The following is a 23,653-nucleotide window of genomic DNA, read 5'->3' on the forward strand; positions in this document are numbered from 1 at the left end:
GTTGCAACACAGCAGTTCTTGAAAGTGAAAATCAATGAGCATTGAAATATAAATAGTCCATTGGTAGGTTTCCTTTCCATCACTGCACCTGTTTGCCCTAATTGGCCCCTCTTTATTGTCGGTGAAAAAATTTAATTGCAGTTCTCCATTGATGTTGCCTCACCTTGATAGTATAAACTCACCAGCTTTGCATTCAGTGACAAGAAAGAGTGCAAAAGAAAGCTTATTATAATGATCGTGTTAGCTAACCAGTATGAATATCACCAAGTAGAGTATGTCTGTCAGAAACACAGAGAGCTATGTTGTGCAATACACTTAGCATATCAAACATGTTCAAATAAAGCTCCATCATCTTAAGAGTAAGAGATTAATATTTTTCTAAGACAGTGCGTTACTTCATGAGCAGTCTGAATGATTTTAGACTTGAAATACTCTGCTTGATTGAACTAAGGAGTTTTGAAAATGTTTTAAATTTGTCTCACATAAAGACAGAATATGTATTTACATGTATGTGCCTGTATATAAATGATAAACATATTTAAATTTAACCACAGTTTTATGAAGCCTTCAAAAGATAATGTATACATTGGGAGTTAAAAGTACAATTGTGTTTTAGTGACCAGCTGCCTATGGATGTCATTTGTGTTTCATACAAAAAAATTGTGGTGCAATATTTGCTTGTGATCCTGCAAGGAAACTGTTTGGAAAACTCTGCATCTTAATAATTTTGGATTGGTGTGGCAGCAGACGATATTCCTTGAAAGTTCATGCACTCAGCACTGGGGCTTAATAAAACTCAAAGACTGTAATATTCCTGCAATATGCAATTTGTATGGAATGTTAACTTGCAATGGGGGCCAAAGAGCAGAAAATTTAGAAATCTGGCAGTAGGTTTGAGTTTTGTTTAAGAAAATTGGTGCAGTGCTTAAAGAACGATTCAGATGTTTTTTATTATTATTATTATTAACTATAGATGTGCTTTCTGAAGTAAAATGAAATTAGTGGGTATATTTTCCACAGATTTTAAAAGCTATTGCACGTTTGTGTGCTGAAGCCTGCTTTCTATGAGCCTTGTTTGTAATACAGTTTAAGGCATTAACTTATTTCCCTAATTCAGTCAACCTTCATTTTCAATGAAAGAAACAATTTTTCAGACAACAGATAACATTCTTCCTGCATCATTATGTCTCTTAATAAAAGAAGCTCATGTTCACTATTATTACTTTTAAAACTATTTAGCTGAGGACCCATGCTTTACTTTAATACACAGCACTGAGAAAATTTTGTGGTAAAACCAAAACTAAGTTTATTAATAAAGAACAGAGATTTAAATTATAGTAAACTAGGATAGTAGAAGCAGAAAATGGTTACAAATAAAGCAAAAATAAAACATGCTTTCTAGTACCTAAAATTTAACAGATTTACAATCCTGGCCTCAGAGAATTTCTCAGTTAGTTCTCAGCATCCTCAATCCACATGGCTGGGGGAGGATCCACTTTTCACAGATTCAGAGAGCACTGGCCCTTTTGTCTCTTAGGTGATGGGTCCCCGCAATATCTTTTCTCCCCTCTTCTTATCGTTCCAAAAACCTTTGAAATCGATATTTTTTTTTCAAAGTAACTCCAGACAAAGGTAGTCTCCCCTGATATTTGTTCCTTTGATGCAGGTTACAGATCCCTTTTTCCATCCTCTTGTTAATTAGCTCTTTCTATTGGTTTGTTCCGTTTGTTTACCTTAAACGGAAATATATTTTTTTATTGGTTTTGGCTTACAAAGCTTAAACCAGGCAGTCTGGCAAATCCACATACCTTTTGTCTAGGATAAACCTGTTTATCCACTCTACTTAGATTGCTTGGACTTAGCATATTTTACGCAGATATTTCCAACACATATACATAACTCTTGACACACTAACTGTCCATGCATCAAGCAATATTATTAATGACCAGAGAGTCACCAGTTTTTATTTAATGCCTTACATGATACTTTTTTTGGATAAATATTATGACATCAGTGTGTTAGATGTAGTGAGTTTGTATCTGGTAACAGCTGTGTTTACAGAATAGTGAGCCCTTTGCCATTTGACATTCAGGGTCACAGGCACATATTTGAAGTATTTGACTATTAATTGAATATTTTTCAGCACTTGCTAGATTTGAGGGAAAGGGAATCCTGGTAGGTTTTGCCAGAATGTTCTATAGATTTGTAGATCCTCCTTAGATCCCCTGACTGGTTTCAACAGAGTAGGATCTCCTAATGAGTTAGTAACTACTAATATAGAAACACTCTGAGTCTTAAGATAGTGTTTCTTCTGTTGCCAACACAATACTTTGATAATATGACAACAATCCTTTTTGTTCCTGAACTCAATTCTGCTTTTTACAACATACTCATTGATTGGCAATTAAGGTGGGTTTGTTTGGAAAACATGTTACAGAAACATCATTGATGTCCTACAGGATGTTAAAATGAGTTTTAATCTAGTAGAATTGTTACTATTTTTAATCATCATTACCACAGTGTCAAAAAGCTGATACACAGAGAGAGAGAGAGAGAGAGAGAAAGATAAAAACATATAGTTGATTGCTTCTAATGAAGGGTTTCTGTTTGGAGATTTTATTTTTTGCAGTGAGGTGAACTTTTTTTAATAGACAAAAGTTGTAAGCTACACTTGGAAAGTTCTCTTTCTGCATTCTTTGATTGAAAACAAATATAATAAAAAACTGGAAGTCAATGGAAGCTTTGATGAAGACAGCAGGGTGGGCCCAGAACTATCAGGGAAAGTTGCTGAGGCACATGTCTAACAAAACATTGCACTTTCAGCTCACTTCCAGGATCTCTGTTAGAATTTCATGAACATGCATGTACAGTAATAGAGAGTGATCATTGTTTGCTCACTAGAGTCAGTAAGCTAATCACAGCATTTTTTTGCTATTAGGCATATTGTGCAGTGACATAACTGGCTGTTTAAGGATAGAAAACTAGCTGTAAGGTAACATGGACAATAAACTAAACTAACCCTCAGATAGAGAATCCTAATACATGAACGTTTTGCAGATGTTTAGTCCTCATACACAACTGTAAAGGTAAGTTCATTATTTAGCCTAGAACAATGGGGCCTTGACCCTGTTTGGAGATCTGGGTGATGCTGTGATATAAGTAAAGAGTTTGAAATAATAACAATAAGAAATATGGTGCTATGTCTTCTCTGTGTGCCTGAAGAATAGCATTCCAGCGCTGGTGAGGGAAAAAACCCCTCCCTTACTATACAGACCCCCAACTATGTTGAGTGTAGGTCTCAAATAGAAACTAAATTGTACCATTTTGATGAGATGTGCTCACAGCACAAGTGCATAACTTTGATATGGGAGAGTTTCACTAAGAGCTACATTGTGTTTCTTAAAAGAAAGTGAGTGAGAGAAAAGGAGGTATAGTCCAGCTATGATCATATTTTGAATATGCCGAGTATGCCACCTGATAGTGCCTCTTTAATGGTAAAAGGGGATGTTTTCAACTACGCAAAGGAAAGTTAGGCACCCACTTCATCTGAATTTCAGTGGGACCTCAAACACTATATTAATGCCTGCAGATGAGAAATTATTACAAGATAGTAACTACCATGCTTTTAAACCTTTTATCTGAATAAAGCACATCGTAAAGGGAGCTAATATGTACCTTAAAAAAGAGCTTTGTAAAGCAGGCACGGTGGAGGGGATGTGGAATAATGTTTGCTGCATCATGCCTATTGATCTAATAGTGACAGAGTGTTATCTTGCTAGCCCTATCATGTCCCCTAAGATATGGCTCAAGCCATGGTAGAAGTTGATCAGTGGTTTTGCCAGCTTTCTGAATGGAAAATATTTTTATTGTGTTGTTTTATTCATTTTTTCTCTATTCTTTCCATATCCACCAATTATAAACTGGTTGGTCGCCTTTGCCAAAATATGATGCCTGACATAGCCCAAAAGTAATGGCCTCTGATTCCCCTTAGAAATCCTATATGAATAGAATACGTGGCAGCTTTTTCCTTCTACAGCTATACATTTTAGAAATGTAGCTGAGGAACTTCTGAGAAGGAAGCAGAGTGAGTTTGTTCCTTATTTTATTAGGCTTTGCTATTCCTCTCTCAATTTGGGTGAGGTTTTTTTTTTTTTTTTTTTTTTTTTTAAAAGCTATCCGGGATGGGGATGTGAAATCTTCAGTATATTTCACAAGCATCTTCTCAGGTTCATAGATTTTGCTGTAGACATAAGAATCTGAGACTTGGTCTACACTATCCACTTATGTCGGTATCACTATGTCGGAAAAGCCACACCCCTGAGCAATATAGTTACACCAACCTAACCTCCAGTGTAGAGAGCTATATATCGACGCGAGGGCTTCTCCCATCGACATAGCTACCGCTCCTTGGTGTGCCAAGAGGAAAGCTCTCCCATCAGTGAAGGTAGCGTCTTCGCTAAGTACTACAAGTGGCACAGCTGCACCATTGCAGCACTGTAAGTGTAGACAAGCCTAAAGCAATTCACTTTATAGCAGAGGGGGGGGTCGGAAGTTCCTCTATTCCCAAAGAATTGCTAGTGCTGTCATTTATCTTCCAGCCTCAATCCGTTCTATGAGCCTCCCATCTAGTTCTCTTCATGTGCTCCTCCCATAACGGAGTGGGAAAGAATGAGCTGTAGGAGTAGCCCCTACTGGTTCCAGACCTCTTCAAGTTCTGGATCCCTCTTGGCAGTGGAAGCAGGTGGCAGATGCCAATAGGTGCTGCTAATTGTCCTTATCATCCCCCTCATCAGATTTGACCCCCTATTCCATACTCCTACAACCAGGAAAGGAGACCACCTCTGAGAAAAAAGGGAGCAAGAGGGGAGGTAAAAATAGCAAGCAAACATTTCTTTCCCCCAAATGAGAATCAGAAATAATTACATTATTGTCCAAGAGTCTCCAAAATTTGAAAAGTATAACTGAGGGGTGAAAGTGGGTTGAACAACACCCCAAAAAATAACCTATCAAGTCAATTATGTTTTTCACAGTTCCTGGGACATACCTATTCAATTCTCTAGTTCCAAACCTTAACATCCAACCAAAAACTTGGACACAAATTGGATGCTGACAGGATATTTTAAAAGTATATATTAAAACCGTGAAAATGAAAAGTTCTTCAGCTCTCTTTATGATAGTCCATACAAAATACAAATCTGAATGTATGTAAAATGTTGACCTTATTACTGAAATTTTGGGACATGGGCATCGTATATGATCGTAACTCATCTGTTGTCCTCTGTTCCTAAGCCACATCTTTTCAGTTTCTGCAGACAAGATTCCCTGCTAGTTTTATGCTTATAATTCAGAGTTTGTTCCTGTTGTTTAGGAATAAACTGTTACTTTGATATTTTTTTTTCCCCTTGGTTTTCAAGTGTCTTTTCTGAAAGCAGTTTCTGGATATATACTTTTTGAAGCCAACCATGAATAGATGAGAATTGAATACTGTTTGTAAATTTACAGGAATTTTCATCAACTGCTTAATAATAATAAAAATAGAGCTTGAAGGGGCAGGATTCTGCAAATTTTGGGTTTTCTCCACCCTGTTTATAATTGTACTCTGTTCTTCATTTCCATTTATAACAAATTGATGGAAATAGAAATATTTCTTTCTAAGCAGGTCTTACTTATGAATTTCTCTGAAATGTCCTCTTCACCATTGCAAACATATACATGTACACACACCCCTGTTAACATGAAGTAGCTTTGCCTTTTCCTGTAGTCATGATCAGGGCCAGCTCTAGGCACCAGCGAAGGAAGCAGGTGCTTGGGGCGGCCAATGGAAAGAGGGGGCGGCACGACCGGGAATTCGGCGGCAGGTCCCTCAGTCCCTCTCCTCCTCTTTGGGCTGCCGCCGAAGAGGAAGAGAGGGAGCGAAGGACTCGCCGCCTAATTGCCCCAGAAGAATGAAGCGGTGCTATTGAGCTGCTGCCGAAGTGCCGCCGATCGGCTTGTGGGTTGTTTTTTGTTTGTTTGTTTTTGGTTTTTTCCCCACTTCGCCGCTTGGGGAGGCAAAAAAGCTGGAGCGGCTCTGGTCATGATAAATCTAAGTTAAGTACATTCAGAATCTCTCAACCATGTTACATTTCAGATTTACATGCATTTTTAATTGTTAGAATTGTACTACTTTATTATACTAAAAAGTTTCTCAGACTGAATTGAAGAGGACAGGTTTTCTGGCTCTAGTTCTCAGACTCGCTGCTCTTCTCTGCTCACTATATGTACACAGAGGAACACAGCCCATTTGAAACAGTTTGCTAGCTAAACCAATTACATAAATAAAATTGATCCAGAATTTTCCTTTATTGCGGATAATGACAGCTTCATTTAAAAAAAAAAAAAAAAACCTTTACAAAGACAGCTTTTCCATCATGTTGTGTGAGGATTTAAATTTAAACTTTATTTTTGCATTGTTATAGAATGATAGTTATTATCCTTTGCTGGAAATCACTTTCAGATGAAGGTGTCTTAAGTAACACTTGAAGTTTCCTATCTCAAAACTCATGAAAATAAAATGTCATCAGGAAAGAAAAGATTACACAGTGTAATACAAAACTGGTGAAAGAGCCCTAGTCTTTATGTAGTTACGCTATTTGATGGAAGAAACTCATTTTTTTTTAAAAGAACTGTAGTTATGCAGTCTTTACTTCATGGCGTACAGTGATGCACAGCAAAGGAGAAAAGAGAGCATAGAAGCTGGTCCTGCAGGCCTAACTCATAAGTGGTACCTCTAACTTCACATAGGTACTCATGGGAGTAAGGTATGCATGATCACCACCTTTGCTATATTTTATTATTTGCTCTACGTAGGGTTGCCAACTTTCTAATGGCACAAACCCAAACACCCTTGCCCTGTCTCTGCCCCACCCCTTCCCCAGGGACCTGCTCTGCTCCACCCATTCTCTGAGGCCCCGCCCCCACTCACTCCATCCCCCCTCCCTCTGTCACTCGCCCTCTCCCCCACACACTCACTTTCACCAGGCTGGGGCAGAGTGTTGGGGTGTGGGAGGGGGTGAGAGATTCGGCTGGAGGTGCGGGCTCCGGGGTGGGGCCAGGTACGAGGGGTTTGGAGTGCAAGAGGGGGCTCCATGCTGGGGCAGGGGGCTGCGGTGCAGGAGGGAGTGCGGGCTCCAGCTGAGGGCATGGGCTCTGGGGTGGGACCAGGGATGAGGGGCTTGGGGTGCAGGAAGGGGCTCAGGGCTTGGGCAGGAGGCTGGGGTGTGGCAGGGGATACGGGGTGTGGGCTCTGGGAGGGGAGGGAGTTTGGGCACAGGAGGGGATTCCAACCTGAGGCAGGACGTTTGGGTGCAAAGGAGGTTTGGGGTGCAAGCTCCGGCCAGGCGGCGCTTACCTCAGGTGGCTCCAAGAAGCTGCCGACATGTCCAGCTCCTAGATGGAGCCAATGGGAGCTACAGAGCCGGCACTCAGGGCAAGGGCAGCATGTGGAGCCTCCCTGGCATCCCCTGCAGTTAGGAGCTGGACATGCTGGACACTTCCAGGAGTTGTGCGGAGCTAGGGCAGTTAGGGAGCCTACCTTAGCCCTGCTGTGCCGTAGACCGGACTTTTAATGGCCCAGTCAGCAGTGCTGACCGGAGCTGTCCTAAACCGGTCATCTGGCAACCCTAGTTCTACTGTTGCCATTGTTGAGCAGAGACTATAATAATATAGATCACTACTACATTTCCCCCATTCTGAAGTTATTATATACTTTGAAAAAGAGAGTCTGGTTTCTTGTAACTAAAAGTAAAGAATATGTGACACTGTACTGTGACGAGTCAATGAGATATTATTGATGTTTGCATTGTTGTGGGGTTTTTAATTTGGTGGAACTTTATTACAGCTGCTGTACTATTGAATCTATATGGAGAAGTGATTTCAGCTTCTTCACAGCATGAAATAATTTTGAGGCATGATTTTCAATAGGACAGTAAGACCTTTATGCAGAAATTGATGCAAAAGCTTATGTGAATTTATTGCTTGTTAGGCACAAAAATGTGCCCAATTATTTGGAAGCATGCACCTAGAGAAGTAGTAAATTATTTTCTATCATGTTTCTTCCTATTTTGACTCTATGTATGTATAACACAGAAGTGAGAGACTTTTGTGTGAATTAACCAATCAGTTATGTTGTACTGCCTTGTTTGTTGACCTTCCATGCACGCTGCAAGGCCCACTGATATTCACATGGATTTGGGGACAGGGCAGGTAGACAGTGATAATTGGAGGAGGGAATGAGACTGTTTGAAGGGACTAATATGTTGAGCATGTTTTCTTATTCTGGATATTTTTGGTGCATCCTTTAATTATCAATATTATATGTTTTGCACAAAGTGGCCATAGCAAGAGATGGGCATTTTACAAAAATAAAATATGCATAAATACATTTTAATGTATCTCAAGTCATTTCTAAAACACAAGTCTAAAAGCACTACTTTAATCATGGGGTAACCTTTTGTACAATAGATGTAGATGTATGAAAAAGTGAAAAATGGTGATGTTTTTACTCAGGATTTGTCATCAATTTCTGCTGACCGGCAGCCCACCCTCACCAATCATGTCAATGTAGATATAAATTGTAGGGTGACCAGATAGCAAGTGTGAAAAATCGGGACGGGGGTGGGGGGTAATAGGAGCCCACATTAAAAAAAGCCCCAAATATCGGGACTGTCCCTATAAAATCGGGACATCTGGTCACCCTAATAAATTGTAAGCTGGCACACAGAATATAGCTGGTGAACAATAGAATATAATACACCATTTTTATTATTAAGGTAAATACTTTAAAATTGTGTGTGCTTAACCTAGTAACACTAATTGAACTGATGATGTAACAAACTGCTATTTTAATTTCTCCTAGTTTGTGGGGACATCCATGGACAATTCTTCGATTTGATGAAGCTGTTTGAAGTAGGAGGTTCTCCTGCCAACACACGGTACCTCTTCTTGGGGGACTATGTGGACAGAGGGTACTTCAGTATTGAAGTAAGTTTGCTGTTTCTCTTTTTGAATACAAGGCTACTTGCAGTGTGATTTTAATAATACTCGGACAAATGCATGGCTGTCTGAGATCTTAATAGAAATCACTATGAACGGCAAGCATGGGGACAGAATTTGTTTCAGTTAAAATGTCACTGTGTTAGGGTGGAAAAAATAAGTGTTTTTTCATAAAAAGTCCTTTATTAGTTTAAAAATAATTTTCAAATAAACCAATTTGAAATTATAACAATCTATGTTAAGGCCTATATTTACCATAATCTGTTAAAACAGTGTAAAATTGAATTTTAAAAAAATTAAGCAATCATGTGTGCTGCTGAAGTTTTAAAGAAAATCAAACCACTGAACTGGTGGAAGTCACTGGCAAACCACCTTAAACCAGAATTTGTTGAAGTGCTAATCCAGCATTTGACAGCAGTAGTCTTTTCTGCAGGTGCAAAGGGAATATTTTCTTCATTTGTTAATTCAGCTAAATTAGTTCAATGACTAGTTCATTCAAAGTTAGGAAACTGATTGGGAGCTAAAAAAGCAGGAATACTTGTTTTTCTGTTCCACTCTATGAATGAACAGTAGGTGTGAGGGGATGAGATCTGCTAGTTCTAAAATTTTGAAAGACATAGTGACCAGAAATGACCAGATCAATTTACCAACTACAGTTTATTATTGTTGTTATTTATTTATTCATTCACTTATTTATTTACTTGTGTTATTGTAGTGCCTAGGAGCCTTGGTCATGGCCCAGATATGTTTTTTAATCATTTAGTTTTAAATATAATAAAATGTTTTTTCAAAACATATATCTTATGTATCCAGCACATTTTAAGGTAGTTTATTTAACTAATAAAACAGATTTTAAAATGCTGTTTTGTGCATTTTGAGTTCCAATTTGCATCCAAACTAAGCTTTACACAAATCACAAGAAAAAAATTAATCATTTAGTAAATAAGAAGTGCATCATTCACCATTTTCTAACACAATAAAATATTTAAAAATTAAGAATCTGAATAAATATATTAAGCTATAAAATTGCTTAAATAATTGTATATAGATGTAATGTATCCTCCTGGTTAGCAAAAAAGAAGTATAAAATATAGCGTAAAGGCTATATTTATTGGGCAAATCAAAATGATTTAGGACTATTTAAGCAATAAGAATCAACCTTTCTTTAGGAAAATAACTAAAAATTTCAAAACAAAATTAAAACTGATGATGTAAATCAAGGTGTCCTGCTTGCTGATTTAAATCATGATTAAAATAGTTTAATTAAATCAATCCACCCAGCACTGCATGTTTTAAAATGCATTTCACTCTTTTCACTTATCTAAATTTCACCTATCTGAATTTCAAATTATTTTTGTTTTAGTACGTTTATTATCTATGGGCCAACTGAGAATGAGGCTCCTTTGTGCTAGGTGCTGTACAAACATAGAATAAGAGACAATCCCTACCCTGAATAGCTGACAATCCAAATAGACAGGACACAAAGGGGTTGGCAAAGAGATAAAACAAACAAGCAGAGTGAACAGAGTGATGGTTTGCAAATGTTATGTTAGTTCCATGATTTATTTTAACTTTTTTAATGGTTTATTGAAATCCTTTGGGTGAGATTTGGTAAAGTGCTGTGTGTGTGTGTGTGGGGGGGGGAATTAGCTAAATGGAAAGACAAAGGAAGGGAAGGGAGGAGTGGGAGGCACTGCAGTCAGGCAATCAGCACAGGGGAGAGAAAGTTACGATAAAATTTTGGAGAGATCTGAACTACAAGCCTTTTAATGGGCAGCCTAGAGCACTGACCCTGCAATTGTTCCCATGCAGAAGGACCCTTGCACCCCCATAGAGCACCACTGAAGACAATGGGACTTTTTGCAGATACAAGGGTCCATCCTCCTGCACCCAGTTGTAGGATGAGGGTGTGCTATTAGACAAGTCAGCAGAGTGATTATTTTTTCAAATTGGCAAATGCTTATCTGAATTCAAAACTGGCAAATTTAATCTAATCCAAATTCAGATCAGATGTGGTCACCATGAAATAACTGGTTATTCAAAATGACAGTAACTTTGGACATATGAATTAGATACCCCTTCGCCAAAAGTTCAGACCCCTATCATTTGAATTAAAGGAGACTCTCCTTTATCTGTTATTACTAATAGTATAGGCCCTATGATGCACAGTTCAGCAGTTCTGATTCCATTGGTTAGAAGGGAGCAGTACACACACAAACACTGGCCAGTTCATTATAATATGATTACACAGAAGCCTCGTGTTCCATTTCATCCAATGCACAGCACTATTTCACATGTTTTCAGTACGTAGTCCCTGCAACAATAGGCTGTTATCTTCTAAAATTTTGGAAGTATACTGTCACAAAGAGCTAAAGCATTTGCAGAGAATGTATGCAAAGCTGGCTCATTTATTTGCTCTCCAGTTTACGTATTTATTGTATGATTTATTTGAGGGGGCTCTTTTTTTGATTCTGTAAAAATAGTTTGCATTATTAGTACATCTTAAAATTTATTTTAGCACCAAAATCCTTCAATCATGGGGCATCTTGTAAATAAAAATGTATTATCCAAAACTTAATACCATAATATTCTAAACATCTACTATAAAAACCACTTCTTTACTGCATACACCATCAATATAGCAGTCTGTCACCTTGAATCATGTTTGCTTAGTTTAATATATCCTAGACACTTGGGCTGAGCCTAAATTCATTACTGTTTGGTAGCTGTACATTTTATTTACAGTTGCATGCAATTTTAGCTGTAACAATTAGAATAAATGTGTTTGCCTTACATTTCAACTGTTTACATTACAACTGAGTGACATAACCAGAAACCCCCCAAGATTCAAGACAAGAATGATTCTTAAATACAATATGAAAGAGATGATTAAAAAAACTTCTGACTTCACTAAGCAATCAGCCAATCAGCAAAAGTACATTTTGTAAAATCCTATTCTACATTGTGTTTCCATCCCAATGTGCCACTTATCCACCCATATAGGGCGCTACCATGAACACACAGAAAATATGTGAACTGGCACTTACATGGTTCAGAAATTACTCTTTGTCTTCTATTTTTAAGCCTTAAAAATAGAGTGAATCCATATGTTTCATCCTTAAAAAGTAATATTTTTTTTTCCTGGTCACCTGACTGACTCCACGCTCCTGTCACTTTTATTAGGGACCAGCTTTTGTTTTAAAGCCACATTTCTGAATCACAAGCATCTTTTGATTCAGGGCTGTTCAGTCAGGAGTAAACACTGCAGATTCTCCGCTCTCACCTTTCAGTAAGTGGCTGACAAGGAAGGGAAAGTGGTTCACAGGAATAATGTTGTATTGGGAGACCTTGAGGCAGGGAGTGGTAGAAAGATGATCCTGGGGAAAAATGAAGAAGGAACAGACTCTGACCAGCTTTAGGTCATGCTGCAAAACCTTTCTCTTTTTGAGAAAGTTTTTCTAGTCTCACCAGAATGGCATTTATCCCCTTTGCTTCCCTCAAAGATGCTGTCAAATCCACTAGCTACCTCACTTTGCCACTCTAGTAATATGGAAGGCATTCAGATACTATGGTGAAAGGTGCCAAAACAAAATTCTAAGGCAAATAGAACTGGAAAGTCAAGAAGGAAAAGAAGTAATCTGGTTTATGCTGCTTTGGCCGACCACCAGATTTATGTTAAGCGTGCTGAATTAGGTTAATAATTGGGTAGGATCCCTATGGTAAAATACAGGTCTTGCCAGAAGTGACTTTAGTGATTCAGTAGACAGCAATCTTCACTCTGAATCTGTCCTGATCAACTTCACAACAAAAAACAGTGTGGAGTGTCGTGTCTCATCTTGTAGACGCCAAATTAACCAGTCTAGATAGCTAGTATTTCAACAGTAGCTAGTGCTAGTATAGATAGGATGGATGCATAGGGAAAGGTCTAAGGCTAATGAACTGCAGCATACAGGACCCATCTTCCAGAGACAGCATCAACAGTAGCTACTATAGCAAATTTAGAAAGATATGAAAAAGAACGCTCTGGTTGCCTTACACTGTTCGAGATAAGCATCGACTCTCTTATCTCAAGAGGATAATTTTCCTGGAATAAGCTTTAATAGAAAGTGGAGTCTGTCTAACGTGACGTAGGTTACACGGTCAGAGATCCAGTTAAGTAATGAAGACTTAAATTGCATCTGCTGTGGCAAATTTAGGACCTGTCATTTACCACAGTGCAACTGTGAGCAGGCTTAGATGACGTGATGGTAAAAATGCCTGAGCCTGTCTGTGCTACAGATCATTGCTGAGCTCTCCCCACCCCCACCAACCTCCCTTTTTATTTTGGACAGTGCAGATAAGGGGCTGTTAAGCCTTCTTGCAGCTTCCAAATAGAATAAAAAGGTGGGCCAACGTACTAATGAAATACAAATAAAACATGTCACTTTCTGCCTTCCACTGCACAACACACAGCAGTTTGAAACTGACACAATGCAGTTCAGACCTGGCTGTGTTTCTGTGGTGGGCGAAATTATCCCTATCTGTAGGCTGCCAGGTATTCAGAATCCTTCTGGATGAAAGGTGCTATATAAATGTAAGCCATTATCATTACAAACAGAATTGGAAATTGCATAGGGTAGGAGGAAGGAATTTGAAAATGCAAAGGGAAGAGATTAAAGCACACTGCGTATCTATTAAATGTGAGTATGTAGAATAAACAAAAATAGACATTTTGTGTTGATTAAAATATAATTGATGCTGCTTAGCACAATAAAATCTCTAGGCATATTCTAGACTGTAAGGCCAGAAGAAACTATCATGATCATCTGTTCTGACCCCCTACACATTGCAGGGCACATCCACCCACTCCTGGAGTAGGACCAATACCCTGTGGCTGAGTTACTGAAGTCCTCAAATCATGATTTAAATACTTCAAGTTAGAGTATCCACCATTTACTCTAGTTCAAACCGGCAAGTGACCTGTGCCCCATGCTTCAGAGGATGGCAGAGACTCTGTTTGTTTGTTTTTTTTATCTATCTGTTTTGGGAGCAAATTCCTCCCTGACCCCAAATATGGCGATCAGTTAGACCTTGAGCATGTGGTAGACGCACCAACCAGACACCTCAGAAAGAATTCTCTGTAGTAACTCAGCCCTCCCCCTCTATGTCCCACACCCCTCTGTTCGAGATATTTGCTAATAGCAGTCATGGACGGTCCATAGGCTATTGTAGGCAATCTCATCATACCATCCCCTCCATAAACTTATCAAGCTCAGTCTTAAAGCAACTTAGGTTTATTGACCCGATACTCTCCTTGGAAGCCTGTTCCAGAACATCACTCCTTCGATGGTTAGAAACCCTCATGTAATTTCAAGCCTAAACTTATTGATGGCCAGTTTATATCCACTTGTTCTTGTGCCAACATTGGCCCTTAACGTAAATAACTCCTTTCCCTCCCTGGTGTTTATCCCTCTGATCTAACGATAGAGAGCACTCAGTCTCCTCCGCCTTCATTTTGTTAGGCTAAACAAACCAAGCTCCTTAAGTTTCCTCTCATAAGGTAGGTTCTCCATTTCTCTCATCCTAGTAGACCACCTCTGAACTTGGTTCAGGTTGAATTCTTTTTTCTCACACACGGGAGACCAGGGTTGCGCACAGTATTCCAGATGAGGTCTCATTGGTGCCTTTATAATGGTAATAACGCTTCCCTATCTGTACTGGAAATACTTACCTAATGCATCCTAGGATTGGATTAGCCTTTTTAACGACCACATCACATTGGTGGCTCATAATCATCTTGTGATCGACCAGTACAGCGAGGTTTTTCTCCTCCTCTGTCACTTCCAACTGGTACCTGGGTTTATAGCAAAAAGTCTTGTTGTTAATCCCTAAGTGCATGACTTTGCCCTTTTAAATTTCATCCCATTTCTATTACTCCCGTTTTCAAGGTTGTCCAAGTCTTCTTGTATGATATGCCAGTCCTCCTCCATATTGGCCATACCTCCCAACTTTTGTCATCCACAAATCTTATTAGAACACTCCTTTTTTTTTGTTCATTAATGAAAATGCTAAATAAAATCCATCCCAAAACCAATCCTTAAGGAACTCCACTAGTAACCTCCCTCCAGCCTGATAGTTTGCCTTTCACCATGACCTTTTATAATCTCCCCTTTAAACCAGTTCCTTACCCACCTTTCAATTCTCATATTAATCCCATCTTCTCCAGTTTAACTAATAATGTCCCATGTGGGACTGTACCAAATACTTAACTGATTTTCTAGATCTTATCTACCTGGATTTCAGTAATCTTCTCAAAGAAAGAGATCAGGTTAGTCTGGCATGATATACCTTTTGTGAAACCATGTTGTTTTTTTGTCCCAATTAGTCTTTACTTCTATGTCCTTAACTACTCTCACTTTCAACATTTGTTCTAAGACCTTTCATACAATTGAGGTCAAACTTGCTGGTCACTTTTTTTCCCTTAAATATAGGTGCAATTCTCCAGTTATAGGATATGACCACTGAGTTTATGGATTCATTAAAAATCCTTGGTATTGTTTGGAATTTCATGTGCCAATTCCTTTAATTTTCATGGATGGAGATTATGGATGGAGGGCTGGGCCCTCCAACTTGGTCCCATTAAGCTGCTTGAGTTTGGCTTCCACCTTGGATAAATATTAATAAACAATTAAAATTTGTTTTACTATCCAGCTATTGCTATATATATATATGCTTTTTTCAATCTAGATTTTCCTCCTATCTTCTGCACTTGCAATGTTTTCAGAAGAAATGGTTATTTTGAAGTGAATGGAGCTTGCAGGGATGAGAGAATGAGTTAAAAACTAACCTAGGAGAGGAAATGCCCAGAGAATAAGAGTTATTGTATAGGTGTCAAATTGTTGCTGCTTCCTACAATAATAATAACTACTATTTATTAATCTTCTATTTCAGTAGAACCTAAAGGCTTCAACCAAATTAGGGCCCCATTATGCTAGGTACTGTAAAGATGTATATTAAATTGAGTCCCCACCCCACAGAGTTTACAGCCTAGAGGCCCCAGTCTTCCAAAGAGACACACACATGCTTAACTTTAGGCAGGTTGGTATTTCTTTTGACATTAGCGAGACTGTTCACATGTGCAAAATTAAGCACAGTTAAGATTTTGCAGGATCAAGGCCTAAAAGACAAGTTATCATAGGCGGATGAAACAAACGAGCGTGTTTATTTTCTAGATAGAATGATACAAGGCATAGCCTCTTGTGACTGACTGAGACTTTCTCCACCAATTATCTATCTTTTCTTTTCCCTTGGTTGTTCCTCAGTGCTTCTTTACGTAGAATAATAATCTTCTGCAAATTAGAACATCTGATTAGGTAAACTCATTTCCTAGACTCTAACTACTCATAACATTTCCGTGTTTGTGGAATGTTTCAGGTTTTTAACAGTGCAGTATGGAGCTCTCAATTTGCCCTTTCAAGCAAAGTCAGTCCAGTCATGAATAAAACTGACCCAAATGAATAACACAGGCCAGTACTTTTAAATCCAAAAAATAGTGGTGACATGAGTGACTCTGCACTAACAGTACCTAGAGCCAGGAAACAGGTCAAAAGTTTTGATATCGATCTGAAAACTCTTAATTCTCTTACATCATCCAGAAGGTCAAATCCCTAGTAGCCTATGCCATATCATATATGTATATATATTTATATGGTGCTTTTCACCAAACTCTTAGGGGGAAAAAAAACCTGACAACTACAATGTACACAAAATTTAATGCAGTAATATTGTATACTTATTTAAATGAAATTTTATAATTGCCCATCCTTGCTCTCACTCAGAAATATATAGAGGCTTAAATCTTTCATCAAATTTCATTAGAGAAATTTTTAGCATTTTTGACAGGTTTGGCAAAACAGTTCAGACAAAATAAAAATTGTCTCAAACTTCAAAACAAACAAAATGTGAGTATTTGAGGTTCATAAATTTACATACTTTTCTGCTTTTGCTGGTATATCATCTGGAAACAGTCTCTGAAATTGCAGAAGAAACTGGCCCTTGGTATTCCCAGCATGAACCAAGTAGTTCTGAAAATCTTGGGGAAGAGTCTGATCTTCAGAAATTTCCACTCTGACTTCCAGACCAAAATTGGTTTAGAGAAGCATCTGAAATTTTAAATCCTTATGTGAACTCAGCCTTTTAAAAATTATTTATCAACAGCTTCCAAGAAATAAGTTGCATACAAGTAAATACTGTTGTCAAGTACATTCTGGGTAAATACGTTTTTTTTTACTGAATGCTGAAAAAAGATTATTTTATTATCTCCCAAATCCCCCCCTCACCCACTTTCCAGTGCCATGTGGGGGAAGTAAGTGCCTTTAACCTTTCCTAGTAGCCTGAATTCTCTAATCTGTTTTCCAGTAAACAGCTTAGTTCTCAATAAATATTTTTGGGCTGGGAGATGAGATTTCCTGTGTGAAGTGTTTATTTTATTCTTTTTGGCAGAGTGAATAAGGCTGTTCTTGAAATACCTTAAATATCCAAGGTTCTCCTCTGCATATTGCAGAGATCTTTCCCCATGCCTACAATTCTAGTTCCCTGGGGCCTTATTTTTCACCAATTTTGGTGAAGGATCCTAGATCCAAAATGGTCTATTTTCAAATTGCACAGAAGCCCAGATTGAAACATCTCTTTATTTCAGGGCAAGTCAATGTCCTCTGTATCGCTGAACAATAGCAGACTCAATTCCGATATTCCAGGGCGGGGTATGGTAACAATGATATCACCATGCCGGTGTACATTAATGAAGAAGCAACAGGCTTTCAATTAGCCTGACATCAAATGGGAGTTTTGCCGAAGCAAAGAATGAAGCCTAGCTCATCTCCAAGAAGATCTCCTCATGGAGCTCCCCCAATAATGGGAGGAGGAGGTTTGCTTTCTCCACACCCATTGACTGAGTCACAGGTGTGTCCCCAAAACTCTCAGAGGCTGCTCCCTTTCTCCAAGGCCCCATGTGGTCTCCACCATCTCTCGGGGCCCGCACCACTCCCTGCAATGCCTGGCAGTGCAGCTCTGTTGGAGTTATGCTAGCAGAGCCTCCTGAGAAGGGGTTCTTCCCATGTGCAGAGAGTGGAAAAGGTACAGATGAAGCTCTGTTATGATTTCCAGGTAATCTCCGTGGGGGCAGGTGGAAGGATGATGCAATCCTAATACCCTGCCTGCTTTTCCTACCCCTTTCCCCTGAGCAGATTGTAAACACACAGAGAGCCCTTTGTGGGCCACAGGAAAGGGAGGGAAATTATTTAATGAAGGAAGCTGACCACCCCATCATTACCCTCACCCCTGTTTGCAGAATAAATCCACGTGCAGAAGCAGAGATGTCCCTGGGACAAATTGAGCCCGACCAGGTGGTCCTAAGTGCACAAATTTGGGATTACAAAATAAAAAGGTGGCCTGATTCAAGAGAGAGAAGTTCAGACTGAAATCTAACTTCCAATTGAAGTTCCTAAAGTATTTGTTTAAAAAACTAAGTGAAGCACTTCAGAAAATGAATTGGATTATTTGTTAGTTCACCTTGTTTTGTTTAAAAAGAGTCTCTCTTTAAGGAATGAACTAGGGACTGCATGAGCTGAGCAGTTAGAAAGGAAAATAACTGCAGCAGCAGTATTTTGCATATGATCATTTAAAATAAAATCATATGGGAAACCAGTTAGAAGAAAGCATTTCAGTAACTAAGCCTAGAGGTGATAAAGGAGCGTGCAAGTGTCAAAACAAGATGATAAAGCAGCCTGGGAATATTCAACAGATGGTAAAAAGAAAACTTAATGTCTAAAATATGCTTCTCAAATAACACATTAAAATAAAAACTACTCTGATTCTGGCCCGGGGAGTGAGTGGGGGAGAAGGAATGGCTACATTGTAGATTTCACAAGGGAAGATTAAAAATTCCACAACATCAGCAACACAATTCTTTTGCCTTTTTAAATTGTAAATATGCCTAATGTAACCTCTGGATGCATGTGCATCAGATACAAAATGACACAAGATAAAACAGAATGAAATTCACAAAAAGGCAACTCAACACTAACTTACCTCACTAGAGAAACGCCAATTCCTACAAGTCCCCCCCTCAACCTCAGGCAGAACTTGAGTTAAGAGACAGACCCTTCTGCATACCCCCACTCCTGCGCGCGCACACAAATCCTGGCACCATTAAAATCAATGAGAATTTTGCCATTAACATCCGTGAGTTCAGAATTTCACCCTCTTCCTCTGTAGGACAAGAGCTGAAGGCTGGTCTCCCACAGATTTTGTATCTGTATAAATATTTCAGATAGGGGTGTGATTTTTTTTTTTAAACCAGAATAGTGATACCAGTACTACTTACAGTGCTGGTGCAGTTATGAGTCTAAAGGTACCTTATATTGATATAGTGTATTCCCCTTTCCTTAACTTATACCAGTATAAACATTTTTATACCGATATAACTGCCTCCATACTAGAGGTGTTTACCACTTTTACTGGTATACTTAAAATGGTACAACTTTTAACTTGGGCTTTGTCTACATATAAATCTAGAGTTAAGGGGCCATGCTGATAATACACTGTCCACAGTCCTTTAGAGATTAAATAAAGGATTGTTAAAAAGATGAGTGCAAGTATAGCTCACATTATTCCTTTCAATGTGCAATACCTTGTACTTATCCACAGTGACTATCATGTGCTATTGTGTTGCCCATTTATCTAGTTTTGTAAATTCCTCCGTATTACCAGCTCTCATGATTTTTATCACAAGTTGATATTTTTTTAAAAGCTCGGGCTCCTGGAGTCATGTTATTATGTGAGAATCTCAGCTTTTGTTTTTAAAAGAGTTAGTTTCTAGCCCTTATGGTTATGGAGAAAAACTAGAAAACGTGATCCTTAAAACATGATCCTAAAAACTAGAAAACATGATCAAAAACCTGAAGGCAAATAAAAATAATCAATTTTTTTTAATTCCCCGATGATTAAAACAAGCTTGTGATTTTTTCAGCATCGCACTCGTGAATTTTGAATGCTTGATACTGGCAATGTTGGGTCTTTCTGATGTTTCTCAAAGCCTTAATGATAGATTTAGGAATAATCCACAACATCTAACTGTTAAATAAAAGAGGCATTAAGTAGACTGCACAGATATCGTTGATGGATGACCCTGTCAAAACTTTAGATTTTAAATATGATTTTTTTTTATTTAAATTACTTCTGCATGATATGGCTACATTTAATAAGAACCTTGGTGAGACCACTTCACCATAGTAATAATAAACACTTTGCATTTCTATAGCACCTTTCATCCAGAGAACTGGAAACACTCGGCAAACATTAAGTGAGCTTCACAGCATCCCTGTGAGGAAATCAATATTGTGATTTACATTTGGCAGACTTGTTAGCTGAGGCACAAAAACATTAAGGAATTTGCCTGAGGTCACACACTGAGTCAGTGGCAAACAAGGAGCAAAACAAAGCAGTCCTTCCATTGTGCTGCATTCTAACCAGGAGGGAACACTGCCACCCCATTGTAGCATATGGGGCCCTGAGGGAGCACGGTGGGTGAGGAGTGACTAAAACAAAGGAAATGCCCAGAAGACAAAGATGCTGCTTAGGTTTTAATAAAACCTTGTGATCAACCATATTTAGACACTACAAATCTGGCATCTTGGCAGGGGTTTAGACTAGATTACCCTTGTAGTCCCTTCTAATCCTATGATTCTGTATACAGTGTGGTCAGATCTGCCTGGTATCTGCATAGAGAAAAATCACCAGGCTTATAATTAGAATAAAATGTCTTCTTTAGAAAGAAACACAAACCTTCAATGGGGAAAGGTGGCCTCTTTAACAGAAGAATAACTAGCAGATTTCAGTGATAGGAAACCTGAGTCTCACCATTTAATGACAGATTTATACTAACAAAATATAACTTAGTCACAATCACATTTACAAGAGGGGAAAGGTCAGGTTTAAATGTTGTGACATTAAAGTATGTTTCGATTCTGAAATGCAACTATGTATATGGTACTTTCTTGTTCAACAGACGTGCTTCCTGTTTGTGTGTTCAGTCATAACTGACTACTTTGGCTAAAAGATTTTTTACTTCCGTTGCTAAGGTAGAACCAACATAGCTAAGAGGGAGTGAGCTAGCTGCTAATCAGTAAAATAGCACACTAAATTAGAATTTTGAGACACTGTGTTACACAAATGTCTCTGAGGGCATAATGTTAATATGCTGGCCTACATTTTCAACAGTGGCTTTTGTAGTCTTTGGTACCTAACTTGAGACGCCTTAAAGTAACCTGATTTTCCAAAAGTGCTAAGCACACCTGCCCTCTGAAAATCAAGCCCCTTTTAAGGTGTCTCAAGTTGGGCACTGAAAATCACTAGTGGTGTGAAAATTTAAGCTTGTGCAAATCCCTGGCTTCATTACTGCAGAATTTATTATTAGGGATGATGATGCATATGATGGGGGGAAAAACAACTTGACTTTTAGCTGGTAGGTAGAAAAGCCACCTTTTCACTTTTATAAACTCAGCACGTCTGTTATAGAAATAACTGAAAGACACTAAGCATAAACTACATGATGCAGTTTGTTAAATTATATTTTAAATACTTCACCATTTTTTATAAACTCAGTCTGCGAGCATATGAAAACAGTTCAGAGATCTATTAGCAGTGACCAGACTGGGAGGTCACTGCTATAAATTGTCATAAAGGACCACAGAGGAAAATCAATATAAATAATGCATATTCTTCATGCAAAACCCCGAGAGGGAGTGTATCATTTTGTTGTTAAAGGAATACTTTCAGTTTTTAATCATGTTTACAAAAAACAAAATTCCTATTTTGTCTCCTTAATAATACTGTGGACTATTAAAACTGAGGGGAATTTTAAATAGCTAGGGTTAGATCCTCAGCTGATGTAAATCAGTCCTCCAGTTTTGCACCTTCTGGAGTCATTAACAGCTCTGCAAAGTGGATAGAAAATGTTATGAAATCAGAATGGTTGTTTTTTACATGTTCTCAGCAGTCACTGTTATTCTTAGCATACGCCCAACATGCCTCACGTGGCACGTGACCAGGAATCTTCACTGAATTTGGTCTGCTAGTTGGATCATTAGCTTCTCCGGGCTGGGTACTAACAGGGAGTGCCATGTGAATGCTGATCCACTGTGCTGAGACATAAATGATTACACCAGGTGCAAGGCAGTAGAGAATTAGGCCCCTTTTTTTCACCATTTATTCAGTTTGCATTTCATTTAGTCTGTACAGAGAAAATAGGTTTATCAAGTAGTTGTTCTCATTCACTAGCACAGTGCTAGTGAATGAGAACAATGTTTGGGATGCAAATAATATAGAGGAAGGTTAACTCTAAAAGTAACACTTGGACCTTAAAAAAACCCAACCTATTAGCTATTGTAAAATTTTGTTAAAAATAACATAATTTAAATGTTAGGCTTGAATTGCGTAACAGTATCAGAGGAACAAAGGACTTTCCCGATTGGATCAGGAGGTCATCTAGTCCAGTATTCTGTCTGACTGGCTAGCACCAGAGGGATCAAAGGAAGATGCAAGAAACCACACCATTGGTAAATGTGGGGTAATCTGTCGCCTCAAGGAAGTCTCCCCCTACTACTTAATAGCTAAAACCTCCATGTTGCAGGCTTAAGACAATCTTTATCTCCCTCCCAAAACTCATCTTTTTGCATCAACTGTTATAACGCTGGATATTCTGTTATCTCTGTGTGTGTATGTGTCGAATTACTTTTTGAATCTTGCAAATTTCTTGTCCCGTTTAAAAAAATATTGAAAAACCTCTTCACAGTATAGATAGATTATGGAAGAGGTCCAGAAGGCTTACACTCCTCTAGTTTTTTATTAACAAAGCATCTCTCATATGAAATAAAGTCTGTGGGCAGCGTTTGTCCCAATTTTTGAAGTATCAAAAAAGATAAGATGACTCTGCAAGAGCCATAGCCTGAGGTTAACTTCAAAAACTAGAGCTCTCTTTCTCTCACTGTAATCTAGAAGTGTGTGACATTCAGCTCCTTTTCTTAGCACTGCTTGATATTTTGGGATTTAAGCAGTGTAACACACCCAAAGAGATCAAAGGGTTCAAGAACTCCTGAACACATGATAAAGCCAAAAGATGCAGTCGTGGTCAAGCTATTCAGATAAAATTAATGTTGATCCTTTGAGATCAGACCTCTATCCTCATTTAAGTGTAATGCTCAAAGAGTCCTTACAGATGCAGAAACCTGCAGAAGGCTCCCCAGAGGTACTCTCTGTGTGGGTAGATGTGAACCCTAGGATTGCTGAGTTCTGCCTCCCCATACGCACATAACTCTCCAGGATGTCCACAGTAATTTAATACTGATTTATGTCTGACTTAATTTACCTGGTTTCTGCCTCTGCACTTTGACATCCTTTCCCATTCCCGCACCCCCAAGAAGGTGTGTACTGTCCAGAGGATGAAAGGAGGCTGGGTGAGCTGAGAAGCGTGCTGTGTAGATGCAGACTCTCCAGTCTGAGGGAGTTAGTCTGTGCCAGAATTCCCAGGATCAACTGGCTCTGTAGGTAGCGTTCTCTGCTCCTTTTATTTACTGCACTCCAA

At 38.6% G+C, this 23,653-nt stretch overlaps 1 protein-coding gene across 1 annotated transcript in view; it reads left to right on the forward strand.

The window, feature by feature from the left end:
* PPP3CA (protein phosphatase 3 catalytic subunit alpha) overlaps positions 1-23,653 on the forward strand; it is a 302,711-nt gene that overhangs the window by 199,067 nt on the left and 79,991 nt on the right. The window contains exon 3 of the mRNA XM_065404734.1: positions 8,897-9,021. Within this exon, the coding sequence (XP_065260806.1) occupies positions 8,897-9,021 (125 nt within the window). The remainder of the gene's footprint in view (positions 1-8,896; positions 9,022-23,653) is intronic.

Source organism: Emys orbicularis, chromosome 5, assembly GCF_028017835.1.
Source record: "Emys orbicularis isolate rEmyOrb1 chromosome 5, rEmyOrb1.hap1, whole genome shotgun sequence".
Classification (NCBI taxonomy): Eukaryota; Metazoa; Chordata; order Testudines; family Emydidae; genus Emys; species Emys orbicularis.